The sequence below is a fragment of the Littorina saxatilis genome, linkage group LG9 (assembly GCF_037325665.1).
Source record: "Littorina saxatilis isolate snail1 linkage group LG9, US_GU_Lsax_2.0, whole genome shotgun sequence".
NCBI classification, from domain to species: Eukaryota; Metazoa; Mollusca; class Gastropoda; order Littorinimorpha; family Littorinidae; genus Littorina; species Littorina saxatilis.
This window is the reverse complement of record NC_090253.1, coordinates 50363366-50380551: the sequence shown is the minus strand read 5'-3', so window position 1 is coordinate 50380551 and position 17186 is coordinate 50363366. Positions and strand designations below refer to the sequence as shown.

Sequence of the window (17186 nt, the reverse complement as noted above, 5' to 3'; positions counted from 1 at the left end):
CGATACATTTTTAGAACTAACACGTCACGCCAGACTTTCAGAGTGACGTTTCTTTACTTTGACGTAATAGATTGCACGAGGCTTTAGAAGAGATCGAGGTTTCAAAACAAGCGTCTTCAATTTAGCTGCCTCGACTGCAGGACATGTTCAGTAAAATACACGTAAGTACAGTATGTAGGATAAACAGAATTCGACATGGTTTGCTGTGTCGTACCAGAATTACACTCGTTGCTTTTTTTAAATAGTGAACAGCTCGCTTTCGCTCGCAGTCCAATATTTAAAAAACAACTCGTGTAAATCTGGTACGACACAGCAAGCCATGTAGTATTCTCTCTCTCTCTCTCTCTCTCTCTCTCTCTCTCTCTCTCTCTCTCTCTCTCTCTCTCTCTCTCTCTCTCTCTCTCTCTCTCTCTCTCTCTCTCTCTCTCTCTCTCTCTCTTTCTCTCTCTCTCTCTCCCCCTCTCTCTCTATCTCTTTCTCTCTCTCTCTCTCTCTCTATATATATATATATATATATATATATATATATATATATATGTGTGTGTGTGTGTATGTGTGCGTGCGTGCGTGCGTGTGTGCGTGCGTTCGTGCGTCCATGCGTGTGTGTGTGTGTGTGTGTGTGTGTGTGCGATGTGCGATGTGCGATGTACGATTTAGAGAAATCTACTGGACAGATCTTTTATGAAACTTTGCACACAAATGTTCCGACCCCCAACCCTTCCCCCTGATTCAAATTCATGGATCACAAGTCCAGTGCTCTACCAACTGACACACAGGGTTCCCAAATTATTGTTTTAATCATTTTTGTCAATCAAGATTTGGGGGTGGGGTTGGTGCGGGAATAATTGTGAAGTAGACAATAAGGCAACAACTTATTTTGTTTACATGTATAGTATCTGTATACAGTGAACTTAGCTGTGTTCAAATTTAGTTATGATCTGTCGAGCGAATTTTTTTTAATAACGGTTTACTACTAAATGAGTGATAGTTGTATGTGTACGCCCTCGAGAAACCTCGATAATTTTCTGAAAATGCACGTTGATAAGTGCCGTATTATGATAAAGTGATACTCTTCATTCATTTATCTACACAAAGTAATGTTTCATTTATTATTTGTGGAGCTAAATATGTCAGTTAGGATCACGTTAAGAATCGCAGTGTTTTTCGCAAAATCGTCCTTGACAACCCCCAGTAAAAAAAAATTAAAAAAAGGTTAATAAGGCAACCACCTTTTTTCTTTGCACAGATGTGTCCATATTGCTTAGAGAAACCTGTGCACAAAATGTGTAATGTATCTGCAGAGCGATTTGAACACACAAGTAACCCCTTAGCCTTTGCCGTGCTTCCTGGGTTCACCTGTACCCAGAGACACACTAAAATCATTGTAACTCTGGAACCATTAAAGGTATCGTTTTGAAATTTTAAGTATCTCTCACACACCTAATTTGCTCTCTGTCTGCACATTTTTAGTGTGTACATGACAAAACATTAAAATTAATTGATTATGTTAATTAACATGTGTGAACAGCTCAGATCATGGGTAATGTTAACACCTTCACATTTAAATGCTTATTTTATAGCCATCCATTGAATTGAGAAGAAAACAAAGCATACTAAACTGCTAAGCATGAATCAAACAATAAGAAAATAAAAAGAACCAACAGCATCGTTTTTTATGTGTGGGTAGTAAACACGTTTTATTTACAAAACACGGCGGAAAATGGCGACACATTTGTTGCACAGCGTCAGGTCACTTTCTTCAACCAAGGCCAGTGCTTTCATACATGACAAAGGAAAGCAAATATATGGCCTGAATAATAAAGTTATAGTGTTCCTTTGCGTGTCTGAGTGATAAACTGTTTTAACCAACTATCTTCTGAAACGTAATTGCACTCAGCAGATTTGTCTTCCGCTCATAACTTTCGTGTCACACGGTCTTTGCGACAAACAGATAGATCGCATTCTCGCAGAAAATCATTGACAACACAGACCAGTCATTTTTAGCATTGCATTTGGGAAGGGCTACTATTATAGTGTGTTTTAAGAAAGAAAAACATTATAGTATCGGCAGAACACGACCAAATGAGTTTTTGTGTCACAACGTTATGGGCGTGAGATTTGTTAAACTTTTTGTTCTCACACTGTTGCAAAATCATTGACAACACAGACAAGTCAGTTTTAGCATAGACATTGGGAAGGGCTACTATTATAGTGTGTTTTAGGAAAGAAAAACATTATAGTATCGGCAGAACACGACCAAATAAGTTGCGTTATGGGCGTGAGATTGTTTTTTTTCACACTGCAGATCATATCTCATAATATACTGAGTGGATCTTTATGAAATTTGATATGGATATTTTTGATTGGATTTTCTCATAGAAGGTTTTTTCCGTTTATTGATAGGACAGTTTGATGACGTCATATTTTATCGTTTGCCAAAAGGTCGAGGCAGCACTTTCACAGTTACAGTTTTTCATCAATTTGATCGAATTTCTTATCACACAATCTCAGATCTTGGCCGGATTATGGGATTGCATTTCAGCTTGGTCACTTAAAGTTTTGTTATTGAAATGTTTGTTCGAAATATGTCATTTTTTTTACATTTTTAAAAACTAATATTTGAAACAGAAAATTTATATTGGTGTATTCCCTATTGCGTCCTGTATCTAAAACTATATAGTTTTGTTGTTTTGTATTGATAATTATGCTTAAAAATGAAGAAAACCGATAAATAACCACTATCTTTATTTATGAAAAAAGACACTTAAAAGCAACTTCTATCTATTCCTTATCATTTTCTGATTCCAAATATATATAGTTTCATGGTGTTTGACGTTGAAAATATGCTCAAACTTAACAAACTCGGATCGTTGAATGGAAATTATACTTCCAAGCTCCAAAAGCACGTCATTTCAAGTGTGGAACACGCTCATGACGTCATACTGAAAGGTGATGAATTATGGCTTCACCTTGCGATGTTTCATTTCAAACATGGTAACATTTTTAAAGGGGTTTCTTTCTCAGATTTGTGTTTGCCCTCTGTCTGTCTCTCTATGTCTCCGTCTGTCTGACTGATTCAATTAAATGTGTAATTACTTAGTTTTGCAAAAGTCAAACTAAGTATGATATACCTAATTGATTCAGGTCTCTAAATTCTTATTGTACAATTGTGAGTTTTATTCAAAACAAATTTAATTGGTGTTTTAAACTCAATAATGGGGCATGCTGTGATGAGTAGAAGAATGTGTGTTTACGAGCAGAAAAAAGCGCATCAAAGTCAAGAATCGTGTTTTTCTTTTTCTATTTTCACCTTGTAGTTTCATACAGACACTAAGCAACAGTGTAGTACCACTTCCAGTGCAATATCTTGTACTTTAATTTTGACCATCTGTGTAACACTTTATTGACCCATGATCTGAGCTGTTCACATAAACACTACCGATTGCGCGGGTTCACGCAAACCCATACTTTTAAAGAGTAGTAGTGATTGTAACTATCCCTCTGCCGACTGGGCGGGTTCTGCTACACCCATAATTACCAAAGCTGCGGAACAGTGTCTGTCTGCCTGTTTGTCTCCAAGAGACTGTCTGTCTCTCTGTCTGTCTGTCCGTATCTCTCTGTCTGTATGTCTGTTGTCAGTTGCTATGTCTGTCTGTTTGTCTGTCTGTCTGTCTATCTGTCTATCCATCTATCTGTCTATCCGTCTATCTGACTGTCTGTCTATCTGACTGTCTGTCTCTCTCTTTCTGTCTGTCTCTCTCTCTCTCTCTCTCTCTCTCTCTCTCTCTGTCTCTCTCTCTCTCTCTCTCTGTCTCTCTCTCTCTCTGTCTCTCTTTCTCTCTGTGTCTCTCTCTCTCTCTCTTAGTCTCTCTCTCTGTCTGTCTCTCTCTTAGTCTCTCTCTCTGTCTCTCTCTCTTAGTCTCTCTCTCTGTCTCTCTTTCTTAGTCTCTCTCTCTCTCTTTCTTAGTCTCTCTCTCTCTTTCTTATTCTCTCTTTCTCTCTCTTTCTTAGTCTCTCTCTCTCTCTTTCTTAGTCTCTCTCTCTTTCTTAGTATCTATTTCTCTCTCTTTCTTAGTCTCTCTCTCTCTCTCTTTCTTAGTCTCTCTCTCTCTCTTTCTTAGTCTCTCTCTCTCTTTCTTAGTCTCTCTCTCTCTTTCTTAGTCTCTCTCTCTCTCTGTCGCTCTCTCTATCTCTGTCTCTCTCTCTGTCTCTCTCTCTCTGTCTCTCTCTCTCTCTCTTAGTCTCTCTCTCTGTCTCTCTCTCTCTCTCTTAGTCTCTCTCTCTGTCTCTCTCCCTCTCTTAGTCTCTCTCTCTGTCTCTCTTTCTTAATCTCTCTCTCTCTCTTTCTTAGTCTCTCTCTCTCTTTCTTAGTCTCTCTCTTTCTCTCTTTCTTAGTCTCTCTCTCTCTCTCTTTCTTAGTCTCTCTCTCTCTCTTTCTTAGTCTCTCTTTCTCTCTCTTTCTTAGTCTCTCTCTCTCTCTCTCTTTCTTAGTCTCTCTCTCTCTCTCTTTCTTAGTCTCTCTCTCTCTTTCTTAGTCTCTCTCTCTCTCTCTCTTTCTTAGTCTCTCTCTCTCTTTCTTAGTCTCTCTCTCTCTCTCTTTCTTAGTCTCTCTCTCTCTCTCTTTCTTAGTCTCTCTCTCTCTTTTTCTTAGTATCTCTCTCTCTCTCTTTCTTAGTCTCTCTCTCCCTTTCTTAGTCTCTCTCTCTCTCTTTCTTAGTCTCTCTCTCTCTCTTTCTTAGTCTCTCTCTCTCTCTCTCTTTCTTAGTCTCTCTCTCTCTCTCTTTCTTAGTCTCTCTCTCTCTCTCTTTCTTAGTCTCTCTTTCTCTCTCTTTCTTAGTCTCTCTCTCTCTCTCTCTTTCTTAGTCTCTTTCTCTCTCTCTTTCTTAGTCTCTCTCTCTCTCTTTCTTAGTCTCTCTCTCTCTCTCTCTTTCTTAGTCTCTCTCTCTCTTTCTTAGTCTCTCTCTCTCTCTCTTTCTTAGTCTCTCTCTCTCTCTCTTTCTTAGTCTCTCTCTCTCTCTTTCTTAGTATCTCTCTCTCTCTCTTTCTTAGTCTCTCTCTCCCTTTCTTAGTCTCTCTCTCTCTTTCTTAGTCTCTCTCTCTCTTTCTTAGTCTCTCTCTCTCTTTCTTAGTCTCTCTCTCTCTCTCTCTCTTTCTTAGTCTCTCTCTCTCTTTCTTAGTCTCTCTCTCTCTCTTTCTTAGTCTCTCTCTCTCTCTTTCTTAGTCTCTCTCTCTCTCTCTTTCTTAGTCTCTCTCTCTCTCTTTCTTAGTCTCTCTCTCTCTTTCCTAGTCTCTCTCTCTCTCTTTCTTAGTCTCTCTCTCTCTTTCTTAGTCTCTCTCTCTCTCTCTTTCTTAGTCTCTCTATCTCTCTTTCTTAGTCTCTCTCTCTCTCTTTCTTAGTCTCTCTCTCTCTTTCTTAGTCTCTCTCTCTCTTAGTCTCTCTCTCTCTCTCTCTTTCTTAGTCTCTCTCTCTCTCTTTCTTAGTCTCTCTCTCTCTCTTTCTTAGTCTCTCTCTCTCTCTCTAGCTCTTTCTTAGTCTCTCTCTCTCATTCTTAGTCTCTCTCTGTCTTTCTTAGTCTCACTCTCTCTCTCTTTCTTAGTCTCTCTCTCTCTTTCTTAGTCTCTCTCTTTCTTAGTTTCTCTCTCTCTCTTTCTTAGTCTCTCTCTCTCTCTCTCTCTCTTTCTTAGTCTCTCAGTCTCTCTCAGTCTCCCTCAGTCTCTCCCTCCCCCTCTCCCTCTCCCTCCCCCTCTCCCTCCCCCTCTCCCTCCCCTGCAAGAAGTCGGTGAAGGAAGAAACTCGATGCACCCACTGAAGTAGCGCTGTGGGTTTCCCTGAACCCACCCCGTCGTTAGAGAAATAAACGGTAAAAACCCTCTTTCAAATGTATGGGTTCAGACCACAGACAAACCCGCATCGTCGGGCGTGTGTAGTCAAAAGCGGCATCCGGCAAAGGTTAAAGTGTCCGCTTCCACCACGTGTTGTTACAGAACTACGTAACGCTACGCTGCAGCGGGCAATACTCTAGCCCGCCCAACATCGTAAAGTTTGACCAACGTTTCCAGTCCACCAGGGTCTGGATTCGCAGAAGGGTCGATTCATATTATATGAAAATCAGAACGAGTGGGATTTACTGGGTGGCTGCAAGAGCCGACTGTGGCGACATGAATCGTGCTGTCATTCTGGACGTTGGAACCGGACTCTTCGACGTCTTCTGTGCCAGGGACAAAGCCGTCTCCGCATCTGGAGCATTCTACTTGCAAGCTGGAAGATATGTAAGTTTGAACGGGTGTGCTGGTTGGAAAGAAGGGTTAGGACGGGGGGGGGGGGGGGGGGGGGAGCAGCTTTGAGTGTCGCTTATTTATTTCGTTATTTATTCACTTACATAGTTTTTAGTGACTAAATGTTTTCAGATAGGAATCCGTTCCTCCCGACCCCATTCCTTGTTTTTCATTCATTCATTCATTCATTCATTCATTCATTCATTCATTCATTCGTTCATTCACGTATTAATAATAATAATAATAATAATAATAATAATAATAATAATAATAATACCGGTGTCACATGACTGATCTAAACCAGTTGATTGGCTAATGGCGATGCGCTAAATCTGTTAGCGCACTCTCGGAGTGCGCTAACTTTTTCACAGAGCGTATTCTTACACCCTTTGCCAAAGCGAGACTGTACTCTCATCCTCAGAATTAATTAGTGACATGTAGCTTATATTCTCCACAATACCAATGATTATGACCATAAATTTCCTGCTTTTTAATTAAAAGCAGAAGTAGTTTTTTTTCTGACAGATTGCATGCGCCTGTGCCGCCTACAGTTGCCACTAATCTAAAAATAGAACCTGCTGTGTCTAATTTTTCAGTTTCGACTTGCGAAGATTCCTCTCATAATTATGCCATGTTAGTGGCATGTAGCTTATTATCCACATTACCAAATGATGAGTTAGTATACAAATCCCAGCAGCTAACAGAAAACACAAGTGTTATTTCGATAACGTAGACTAGCAGCTAGATCAGCACCGGCCGGCGTAGCAGACTACACTGATATACGACTGCATCTGTTCAGTAAATGGATGGTTTCCGAATTATTATTTCAAGGCAAGAAGAATCGGAATCGAAAACGTGTAGGGTTTAGAGCGTTCTTACCATATATAAGACCAGCCTGCCTCGTGCTTGCAGACTCAGTGCAACGAGACGAGCAATTTTTGTTTTTGAAATGAGACTCAGTGCAGTGCGTAGCAGTAGCACTAGCAGACGACATAAATCCCGTTCAGCAAATTAACATGTTGGGCAAATGTGAACGATAAAACGATGGGGATATAATACGTGTAGGGTTCAGAGCATTCTTACCGTTCATATTTAGTACCAGACTCCCCGATGAGTGAAGATACCACACGAGAATCATTTATTTTGAAAATGTGCTTTCCGTCGACCTTGGCAAAGGGGCAAAACTCTGCACAGTCAAGTCTGTCGAAGCTCGATGAAGGTTTCGAATCGCAAATAATTAAGAGCATAGTCCTTTCTCCGAGTTAAAATGAGGTCTCTATGAAAGATCATCACTTTTTAGCTTAACGCTACACTGGAATTTACCAACAGAAATTAAAACAAGAGTTTGCGTGTGACGAACGCACGACACACTTCAGACAGCCCACATAAAAGTAGATCCTACTGTATACGACCTGACCACACAGTTACGCCTATCCAAATGCGCGTAGCAAAGTGTGCGTTTTGAATCTTCTTTTTTCTCTGGCGGTACTGACAATATCGTTATTGAAACAATCCCAGTGCACTAAGGGATTTATAGAGCAAATCTCGAAAATAATTATTGAACTCAGCGCTATGCGCTTCGTTCAATAATGAATTTTCTCGATTTGCTCTATAAATCCCTTAGTGCACTGGGATGTCTCAATAACTTAAATAATAATAATAATAATACAAATATTTGTAACGCGCACATATCTCACCAACAGGCGCCTCAAGGCGCACATACACTCATTCACACGCACGGAGACTTAAAGTCACTAACACATTTGGATATTTGAATGACATTTCCAGTAGACATAAGCAAAGTATATCGGTACATACATGGGTGATTATAATATTTTGGCTTTATCAATAATACTATTAGGTCCCGTAGTGCAGGACAGCAAAACATAAAGACGATGGAGGCATTTGCTATCTTAAAGCTAAAGGAAACAATTCAGCTCTCCGCCTCAGATCTAGTATTTGATATATATACAGGGTGGTCCACTAAAAGGGCCCTATTTTCTTGTTGATCTCATTTTTGACTGCGAAGAGAGATTTAGAAAATGTCTCCGCAAAGCAATAGCAGAATCATGGCAAATTATGTCTTGCAAATTTGTTTGAAATTGGTTTGTCCTTAGTAGATGGTAATCTGCTCTACCCAAGGTCCTCTTCGTACAAGAACTGCTGCAACACGAACGTTGACATTGTCCATGACTCGTCCAATCATGTCAGCTGTCAGCTTTTATGCGCCTGGTTTGCCTTCTAATGTCAGTCCCCGGCTCGAGGAAAAGGCAGTGAAACTGACAAACAAGTACAGCGCTGTACTGGTTGCGCTGAGCAATATAGCACGCTTTTCTGTATCTCTATTCTTGTTAACTACCTCAGCTTGTTTTTAATCCAAACATTACATATCTATATGTGTTTTTGGAATCGGGAACCGACAAGGAATAAGATGAAATTGTTTCTAAATCGAGAGTCTGCATGAAGTTGAATCTTGAATCAAATCCCTCGCCGACGGTGGGGATCGCAACTATGCCGATAGCAACACCTGGTTTATATGCCAGTGCTGCTTCTGATCTCCCCGCCCTAGTCTGGCTAGGTTTTTACATGGGATGATGTCATCCCTCCACTTGGTCACATACCCACAAATGAACAACCTCGTTGATGTCTGTGCACAGTGAGACTTGTTCTGGTTTTTGTTGCTTTTTAATAAATGAATATCGCAATAGCCACCTGATGTGGGCATGTGACTTAAGGGGAGGGGGACCGAGGGTAGGAGCGGGGGGGGGGGGGCGGGGGGGGGGGGGGGCGGGGGATTGAATTGTGCGGGGGAGGGGAGGGATGGTTTTACCTCATGTTACTACTTGACCAGATCTGAGTAAGTGAGCCGAACTGTGTTTACGAACATGACTGTGCTTGTAAGCGAGCAGCTTAACCTTCAACAATTGAGCATACGTAGGCCAACATCATTCTTTCATTTCTGAGCTCACACATCCTTTCCTGTGATAATCATGCACTTTACAGCTCAAAGTAACCTACAAGTACGGGAATCGCCTGCAAGGCGGCACCACCTTCTCCTTCGTATACCTAGAAGGCAACCAGCAAAAGTACATCAAACATACCAATCACATTGCCTTTACCGCCTGGACGGACCGTTTGGGACAGTCCTGGCATGAAAAGCTCAGCTTCAACAAAGCAAGGCCCACCGACTACGGTTCTCTCTACAACTCTGCAGAGCGTGTTTGGACCATCCCCACGGCTGGTACCTACATCGTGTCTATGCGAGGACACCCTGATGGCAACACCCTGAAGGTGAAAGTTGAAAGATTAGTTTTGTTCCAAATACCATTGTCCCGACTACGAGCAACTGTGTGTGTGTGTGTGTGTGTGTGTGTGTGTGTGCGCGCGTGTGTGTATGTGTGTGTGTGTGTGTGCGTACGTGCGTGTGTGCGTGTGTGCGTGTGTGTGTGCGCGCGTGTGTGTGTGTGTGTGCGTGTGTGCTCTAGCTCGTGTGTACTTTGTGTGTGTCATTTGATTGTGGTTAACACTCGGTTTGATGTGTGTGTGTGTGTATGTGTGTGTGTGTGTGTGTGTGTGTGTGTGTGTGTGTGTGTGTGTGTGTGTGTGTGTGTGTGTGTGATTTGATTGTACATATCTTGCCCATGGTGCAAGCAGCAGTGCAACAACACTTTTAATGTATATATGCTTGTATATTCGTGTATTGCATTGATGTCTATTTTTTCCATACTTTGATGCGACATTTACTGCACGGTGTGCTGATTTGTAAACATATTTATCCTACATACGTGAGAGAGACACCCGTGAGATAATAATCGTTCAAATCACACGTGTGTATATCATGTAAATGAGGTCGTGTCAAGCAAGTCTGACAGGGACCTGTTTTTCCACTGCTTATGCTGCCAAAGTCACCGAGACAAACGTCATTATAGACACAAAAATTGAGACATCACATTTTCTATTTCCTGTTATTTTTCATTCTGAGCACATGTTCAGGGTAAACATGACATATCTATATATATATATATATATATATATATTTTATTAATTCAGGAGAAGATCTTTTTTTTTAACCTTATTCTGAAAATTCGATTATAATGACAACTTTAATGAGTAAACTAATTAACTAATGTTAAGCTTTCAACCTGAAATGCTTCTTCTTCTTCTTCTTCTTGGCGTTCGCAGAGGTTACACAATCAGTCCAGCACTGGTGATAAATGTTGTCGTTTTCTCCAACTCCTGTCGACTGCCGTATAGTTTGGTCTGCAAGGGAGTTGGTGACGGCCACACTTCTTTTCGTTCCTCATCTAGTAAGGGACATCGCTGTAAGATGTGTTCCGCTGTTTGGTCCTCTTGACCGCAGGCACAGGTTGGTGATGGCGCCAGCTTGAACTTTCGGTTCATGTGAGCATTGAGCCTGTTGTGGCCAGTACGCAGCCTGATGAGGTTGACTTGCTGCTCTCTGGACATTGTGTGGTAGTCATCTCTGTTTGTCCTTGGCCTCATCAATGCCTTGATGATTGTCTTCTGCTCACTAAAGCTGACACTGTTTTCAGGTTGGTCTTCCACGGCTCCTTCTTTTGCCAGCTCATCTGCCCTTTCATTTCCTGGTATCCCACAGTGTGCTGGTATCCACTGGAGGACAACTCTTCTGGTTTGTCTGACCATCTGTAATGCTTTGGCCAGCTGTGGGAGTTTGTCGTTCTCTAGGGCCTGAAGGACTGAAAGGGCGTCCGAGAGGAAGACAACTTGGTAGCAAGGGTCTGCGGAGTCCTGAACGAAGGAGGCGGCCTGCATGAGAGCTTCTGCTTCTGCTTTATAGTTTGTGCAGTGTTTGCCAGTGGCAACGCTGGATGTAGCTGTATGTCCCCCAGGGAACTGGATGAGAATGCCTGCACCTCCATTGAGCACGGCGTTAGTTGCTGATCCATCAGTGTATACATGGATCCACGCCTCTTTTGGGTACTGTTCGTCGATCAGGGCTAAGGTGAGTGCCTGTCGAGCTGTGTCATTCTGATCTTCTCCTGAGGTAACATGTGGAACACTGGTGCAGATCTGGATGCCTGGTTTCTCTGTTGCCTTGGGGGTTTCCTCTTCTTCTTGAGTCAGAGGTAGAGTGTTCTGTGGAAGGACTTCCCTGTACTGTCGAGAAAGTCTCTTGCTCTCGTGTACAAAACTGCTCCGTTTAAGCCGGTTCTTGGTGAGGTTGCTCAGTCTGTGCTTCATGGGGTGGTCGGGTAGGCACTTGAGCTTCTCGGCCTGTACCATAGTCTTGGCTTCTCTTCTCTGACAGAGGGGTTGGATGGTGGTAAGCTTCTCCATTTCCTTGATGGGCGTGGATTTCATTGCACCGGTGATGAGTCGGAGGGCCTGGTTTTGCACACGGTCAAGGGTCTGCAGGTTTGTCTTGGCTGAGGTTGACCACGCTGTGGAGCCGTACTCGAGGTGGGGTCTGATTGTTCCCTGGTATACTGTCTTCAGTATCTTCTCGTTCGCTCCCCAGGTGGTACCTGCCAGCTTCCTGAGTATGGCTAGCTTGCGCCGGGCCTTTGTCTCTGCCTGTGCAATGTGTGGTTTCCAGGTCTGCCGTCTATCAAAGGTGACACCAAGGTACGTTGCTTCTTCATCCTCCCTCAGAGGAGTTCCACCAAGCCTAATGGTTCCGGCTTTCTGCTTTGGCGACAGTGTGAATAGGGTGGTGGAGGATTTCTCCTTGTTGATGGAGACGCACCAATCTTCTGCCCATGCGTTCAGCCTATCTGCCGCTTGCTGCATTCTGTAGGTGGCAGTACTTGCGTGCTCCTCCTTGCACCAGATCACAAGGTCGTCTGCGTAGAGAGCAGCTTTGATCCCCTTGGGCATCTCAGACACCAGATCGTCGATGAAGAGAAGGAAGAGTGTGGGGGAGAGGACTCCGCCCTGAGGGACGCCATGACGAAGGAGGAACTTCTTGCTTTTGGTCTGGTCGACGTTAACTCTTGCCCTGCGGTTATAGAGGTAAGAGCGAATCCACTGGTACATGTTGCTGGACACGCCTTTCCTCAGCAGTTTTACAAGGAGTCCATCTTTCCAGACCTTGTCAAAGGCCTTCTGAAGATCTATCCAGGTGACGAAGACCAGCTTCTGTTCCTGAAAGGCATCTTCAACTTCTTGCGCCAGGTAAGTGACCTGATCTTCAGTGCTGCGGAACTGTCGGAATCCAGCTTGTTCAGGGGCGAGGAGGTTCCTGGATTCCAGGTACCACCTGAGGCGCTCGTTCACAATTCTCTCCAGGGTCTTCACAACACAGCTGGTGAGGCTGATTGGGCGATAGCTGGTGGCCTTCTTTGGATCCTTCCCTTTTTTTAAGATGGGGATCATGATCGCTTCTCGCCAGGGTTGTGGTAGCGATCCTTCTTGCCAGCTGCTGTTGAAGACCTCGAGTAGCTTGTTCTCTGCTGCACTACCAAGGTGGGTTAGCATCTCGTTGGTGATGCCGTCTGGGCCAGGGGACTTCTTCGCCTTTGACTTTTTCAGAGCTGAGTGCAGCTCGTGGAGTGTGAGTGGTTGACTCATGGCGTCCACTGTCGACTGTCTGGCAGGTCTCTCTCTTTTCTCTCTTCTTGCTTCTCTCTGTTTCTCGGGGCTAACATGGAGGTTGCTCTCAGCTGCATAGCTTTCAGCAAATTGGTTGGCAGCATGCTTTCCAGTTAGCACCTTCCCGTTCTCTTCTAATGTGATCTTTCCTCTGCTGGTGTTCTCATCATTCAACTGCTTGGTGAGCCTCCAGAGCTTTCTGCCATCCTTCTCAAGGTTCAGAGAGCTTGTTTTCTCTTGCCAGCTTCTTCGTCTTGCCTGTAGCTTCTTTTTGAGAAATTTGGCTTTGGCTTCCTGGAGGCGGATGTTGTTGTTTTGTGACGGGTTGACTTCTGCTTCCCTTCTGGCGTCTGCCAGATCATCATCCAGTTCCTGCAATTCATTGCTCCAGTAGGGCTTATAGTCTCTCCTGGCACCCCTGGGAATGGACTCACGCGCTGCTCTGAGGATGCTCATGTTGAAGTCCTTCGCCACCATGTTGATGTCTCGACCCTCGACTCTGATGTCTTTGGTGAGTTCGCTGGTGCGGTGTCTAAAGAGGAACCAGTTCGCTCTTTTGTAGTTCCACCGAGGGAAGGAAGCTTCAGTGCAGGACTCCATGCCCAGAGTCAAAAAGACTGGCCGATGGTCACTTCCACCTAGCTGTTCTCCGACCTCTCTGCTGGTTAGCTGGTGCATGTCTTCCGTGCAGAAGGCTAGGTCAGGAGTTGATGTAGTGTGCCATCTTCTGGAGTAGAATGTAGGGCAGTCAAAGGGACTGTTCAAAAGGATGAGACCTTTGTCGTCCTGCCAGTTCTCCACCTCTTCTCCTCTCCGATCCAGGTGGTCATATCCCCAACTCTGTGAATGACTGTTGAAGTCACCCACCACGATGAAGTTGGAGGCCTTTGCGGGGATCGTGTCAAGGGCGAGGTGTCTATCATTGGGGCAGTAGAAGTTGACAAGATGGAATTCTGATGTCTTCGTCTGGATTCGAATCACCTGATATTCGGAGTCCTCCATGTGCGTTTCTATCAAACAGGCATTGATGTTGTTCCTGATGAGGGTCAGGATTCCTCCTTTGCTTCGGTCTGTTCTGTCGGACCTAAGGCATTGGTAGCCTCTCACTTTGAAGGACTTTTGGGGTGTCAGGTGCGTCTCCTGAATACAGCAGATGTTGATGTTCTTCTCATGCAGGATATGCTCCAACTCTGTCTTCTTGTTCAGGATACTTTCTGCGTTCCAGTGCATGACCTGGAAAGGTCGCTGCTGACTGGGTTTCTTCCTGGTTGTGGTGGTGCCAGTCACTTTCCTCCCGCGTCCCCTGGCGTGACAAGACGGACGGGAGGGACCTCCAGTAGTTGGGGCTGGGTCCCTTTGAGGCATGGGACCCGACGCTGCTCCACCCTGGGGGGTCCTCAATGGGCGAGCGCCATTTCCATCTGTGCTGGTTGATTGTGTCATCATTTGCGTAAGTGCGTGTACCCGTGGTTTGTTAGAATGCGCCGTGCGGCCCGGGTCCTCCGTCTTCAGCATTCGGGGTTTTCTGTCGGGGTTACCTCACCCTTAGCTCATGGCCCGTACGTCCTACCCTGAGAGCACAGGGGGGAGGATTTTCCGGGATCCCACCCGGAGCCAGTTTGGTCCGCGGCCGCAAGCGGCTGATCTCCATATCTGAAGACCGTTCCCCTATCCGCCACCCGGGGACGCGCTGGGTTGGGGGTGGTCGCCCCACTGAAAATCCCACACTGGGTTAAGAAAGATCAGCCTGTCCCAGAACCTGAAATGCAATCCCATAGTCCGGACTTCGTCGAAGATTGCTTTACCAAGCTTTCAATCAATTTGGTTGAAAAATGGGGGTGTGACAGTACCTCCTCAACTTTCACAAAAAGCCTGATATGTGCGAGTGAGTTTTTGGGAGAGAGAGGCGATTTGTCCTTCGCGGGGGGTATGCATGCAGTGCCTTGGCATTGCACTTCTACTTAATCATTATTATTGTTATCAAGGTAATTTTCTACAAGAGCTACCACAAGTACCTGTTCGCTTGGTTCAACGAAAACCGCACCATTGGCGGCCAGGCCGGGGTCTTCCAGTTCACCAAGGGCGACAGGCTGTACATGGTCAATGAGTACGGGAGGTACGTGGGCAAGGAGACCTTCATGTCCATCGCTCTGCTGTGGGTAGCGTCCGAGTGAGAGTCACGCCGCGCTGTATCAGGTGCGCTTGTCAGCATCATTAATCATCATTGTCGTCGTCGTCAGTATCATTGTGTTCCTCTTCCTCCTTCTCCTCCTCGTCATAATCGTTTTTGACTATCTTGTTATTATCAATAATCATCATCTTATCATCATTAATCATCATCGTCGTCATTATCATTGTGTGCATCTTCCTCCTCCTCGTCATAATCGTTTTTGACTATCTTGTTATTATCAATAATCATCATCTTATCATCATTAATCATCATCGTCGTCATTATCATTGTGTGCATCTTCCACCTCCTCGTCATAATCGTTTTTGACTATCTTGTCATCATCATTAATCATCATCGTCGTCAGTATCATTGTGTTCCTCTTCCTCCTCATCCTTGTCATAATCGTTTTTGACTATATTTCCGTGTGTTTGCTTATTTGGGTTGTTTTTGATAATTATTATGAGTGCATTTACCACAGTTATGACAAGAACGGCTTGAAAAAATCCGTCAGTAGCCAACTATTCCATAGGATTATTTATCTAAGTTCAGATATGTTGCAGTTTTCCAGTGTACCGCCTGTTATGATGTTAACAAAGATACGTATCATACTTTCTCTTTCAGACAGTACCACCAACGTCGATGCATCATTCTAACAGACATGAAGTTCGCTGAGGGTAGTATTACACCTGTTTTAGCATTTGAAGATAATAAAACATGTCTTCATGCAATGCACCAGTGTTGGGTATTCTGTGTGTGCGTGTGTCTGTGTGTGTGTGTGTGTGTGTGTGTGTGTGTGTGTGTGTGTGTGTGTGTGTGTGTGTGTGTGTGTGTGTGTTTGCTGAACAATCCAGGATCTCTTTCATCAAAGGAATAAAGTATTCTTCCGAATCAGTTTCACTTTGCGGCGGAAATATCTGCTGCCTTGAAGATATCAACGTTGAAACAGCCAGTCAGACATACCATGTGGAGGCTTTTTGTGTGTTGTAATTGTTGTTTTGTGTGCGTTGAAAGTATGGCCCATATCTGTGCTTTTGAAGTTGCAGGCAGAGTTGTTTGTCACGTAGAATATATTACTTTAGCAATGACAAAGGTTTTCCTTGTGGATGTTACTGCTTCCATATGTCAGACGGCTGTCGCCAGAAAAGCTCACGATTCATTTAATCTTGCCTGTACTTCTATGTGATATCCATAGATCAACAAGAGGCGAAGCCTTCAAGGCTCACGTAAGAAATCGACAAACAGTAACACAAACTCAATCACTCCGTCACACACACACACATAAACACACACTCACACACACACACATACACACACACACACACACACACACACACACACACACACACAGAAAGAGCATAGGTGAAACTGTGCAAGAAAGCGAGACACTAGATCTAGATCTGTCTGTCTGCATGTAGCCTACTTACATGGACACGACTGCCAAATAGTCTCGGCCCGCTCAAAATAACAATCACCGAGACTTTCAATAATTCCATCGCGTGACGTCTAACCCTCGTTCGTCATAATGTGACGTCAATGTAATATGACGTCTTCAAATGACGTCTACCACAGACATACATACATGACTAAGTGCCAAAAGGTGCTCACAGAACAGAAGACGACTTTGTTTTACAATAAAAATGTTTCTAAAAACGTGTGTCTGCTGAAAATTGGTGTGTGTGTGGATGAATGTGCGAAGAGATAGTGGACATAATTTCGTGTGTCTGACTTGAACGGTTTTGAAGTTATCTTTGTTTAAAGTCAAAAATAACGCCAAAACCGGCCATCTGAAAAAGGACATCGTGATACCTCGTGTTTTGAATATGCCACAGAAAAATAACAAGAAGCACAAATGAATTGCATTTAGTTTGATTGAATGCCTGAAACATCGCTTTACAGACGAGACTAAACGTCAAATCTAAATCTCGAGAGAATTTTTTTTTTCGATAACCGAATTTTAAGGTGTCGCACGCAAGATGTGTCGTCATCACGGCATACATTTTTCAATCGCAGATATTTACTAAATTTCTTTTTCAAAAACTCTGGAATTGATGTCGACACGTCAAGCGATAACGGTGTATCAAACTGCTGTCTTTCAAGTAATCCAGCAAAGACTGCAGAACTTTTGAACAGCATTTTTGAAAACGATTTGAAAATTTCGTCATATCTT

General features: G+C 43.7%; 1 protein-coding gene across 3 annotated transcripts in view; it reads left to right on the top strand.

Annotated features, from left to right (window-relative positions):
* LOC138976371 (uncharacterized) overlaps positions 1-15747 on the top strand; it is a 23573-nt gene extending 7826 nt beyond the window's left edge. The window contains exons 2-5 of one of the 3 annotated variants that reach the window (XR_011458965.1): positions 5986-6270; positions 9280-9567; positions 14835-15084; positions 15641-15747. Coding sequence is in view for 2 of the 3 variants with exons in the window: in XM_070349230.1 (XP_070205331.1) it covers positions 5986-6270; positions 9280-9567; positions 14835-15023 (762 nt within the window). In the remaining variant the exon portion in view is untranslated. The remainder of the gene's footprint in view (positions 1-5985; positions 6271-9279; positions 9568-14834; positions 15085-15640) is intronic. The other 2 variants (XM_070349230.1, XM_070349231.1) reach the window with 2 other exon arrangements.
* The last annotated feature ends 1439 nt before the right edge of the window (positions 15748-17186 follow it).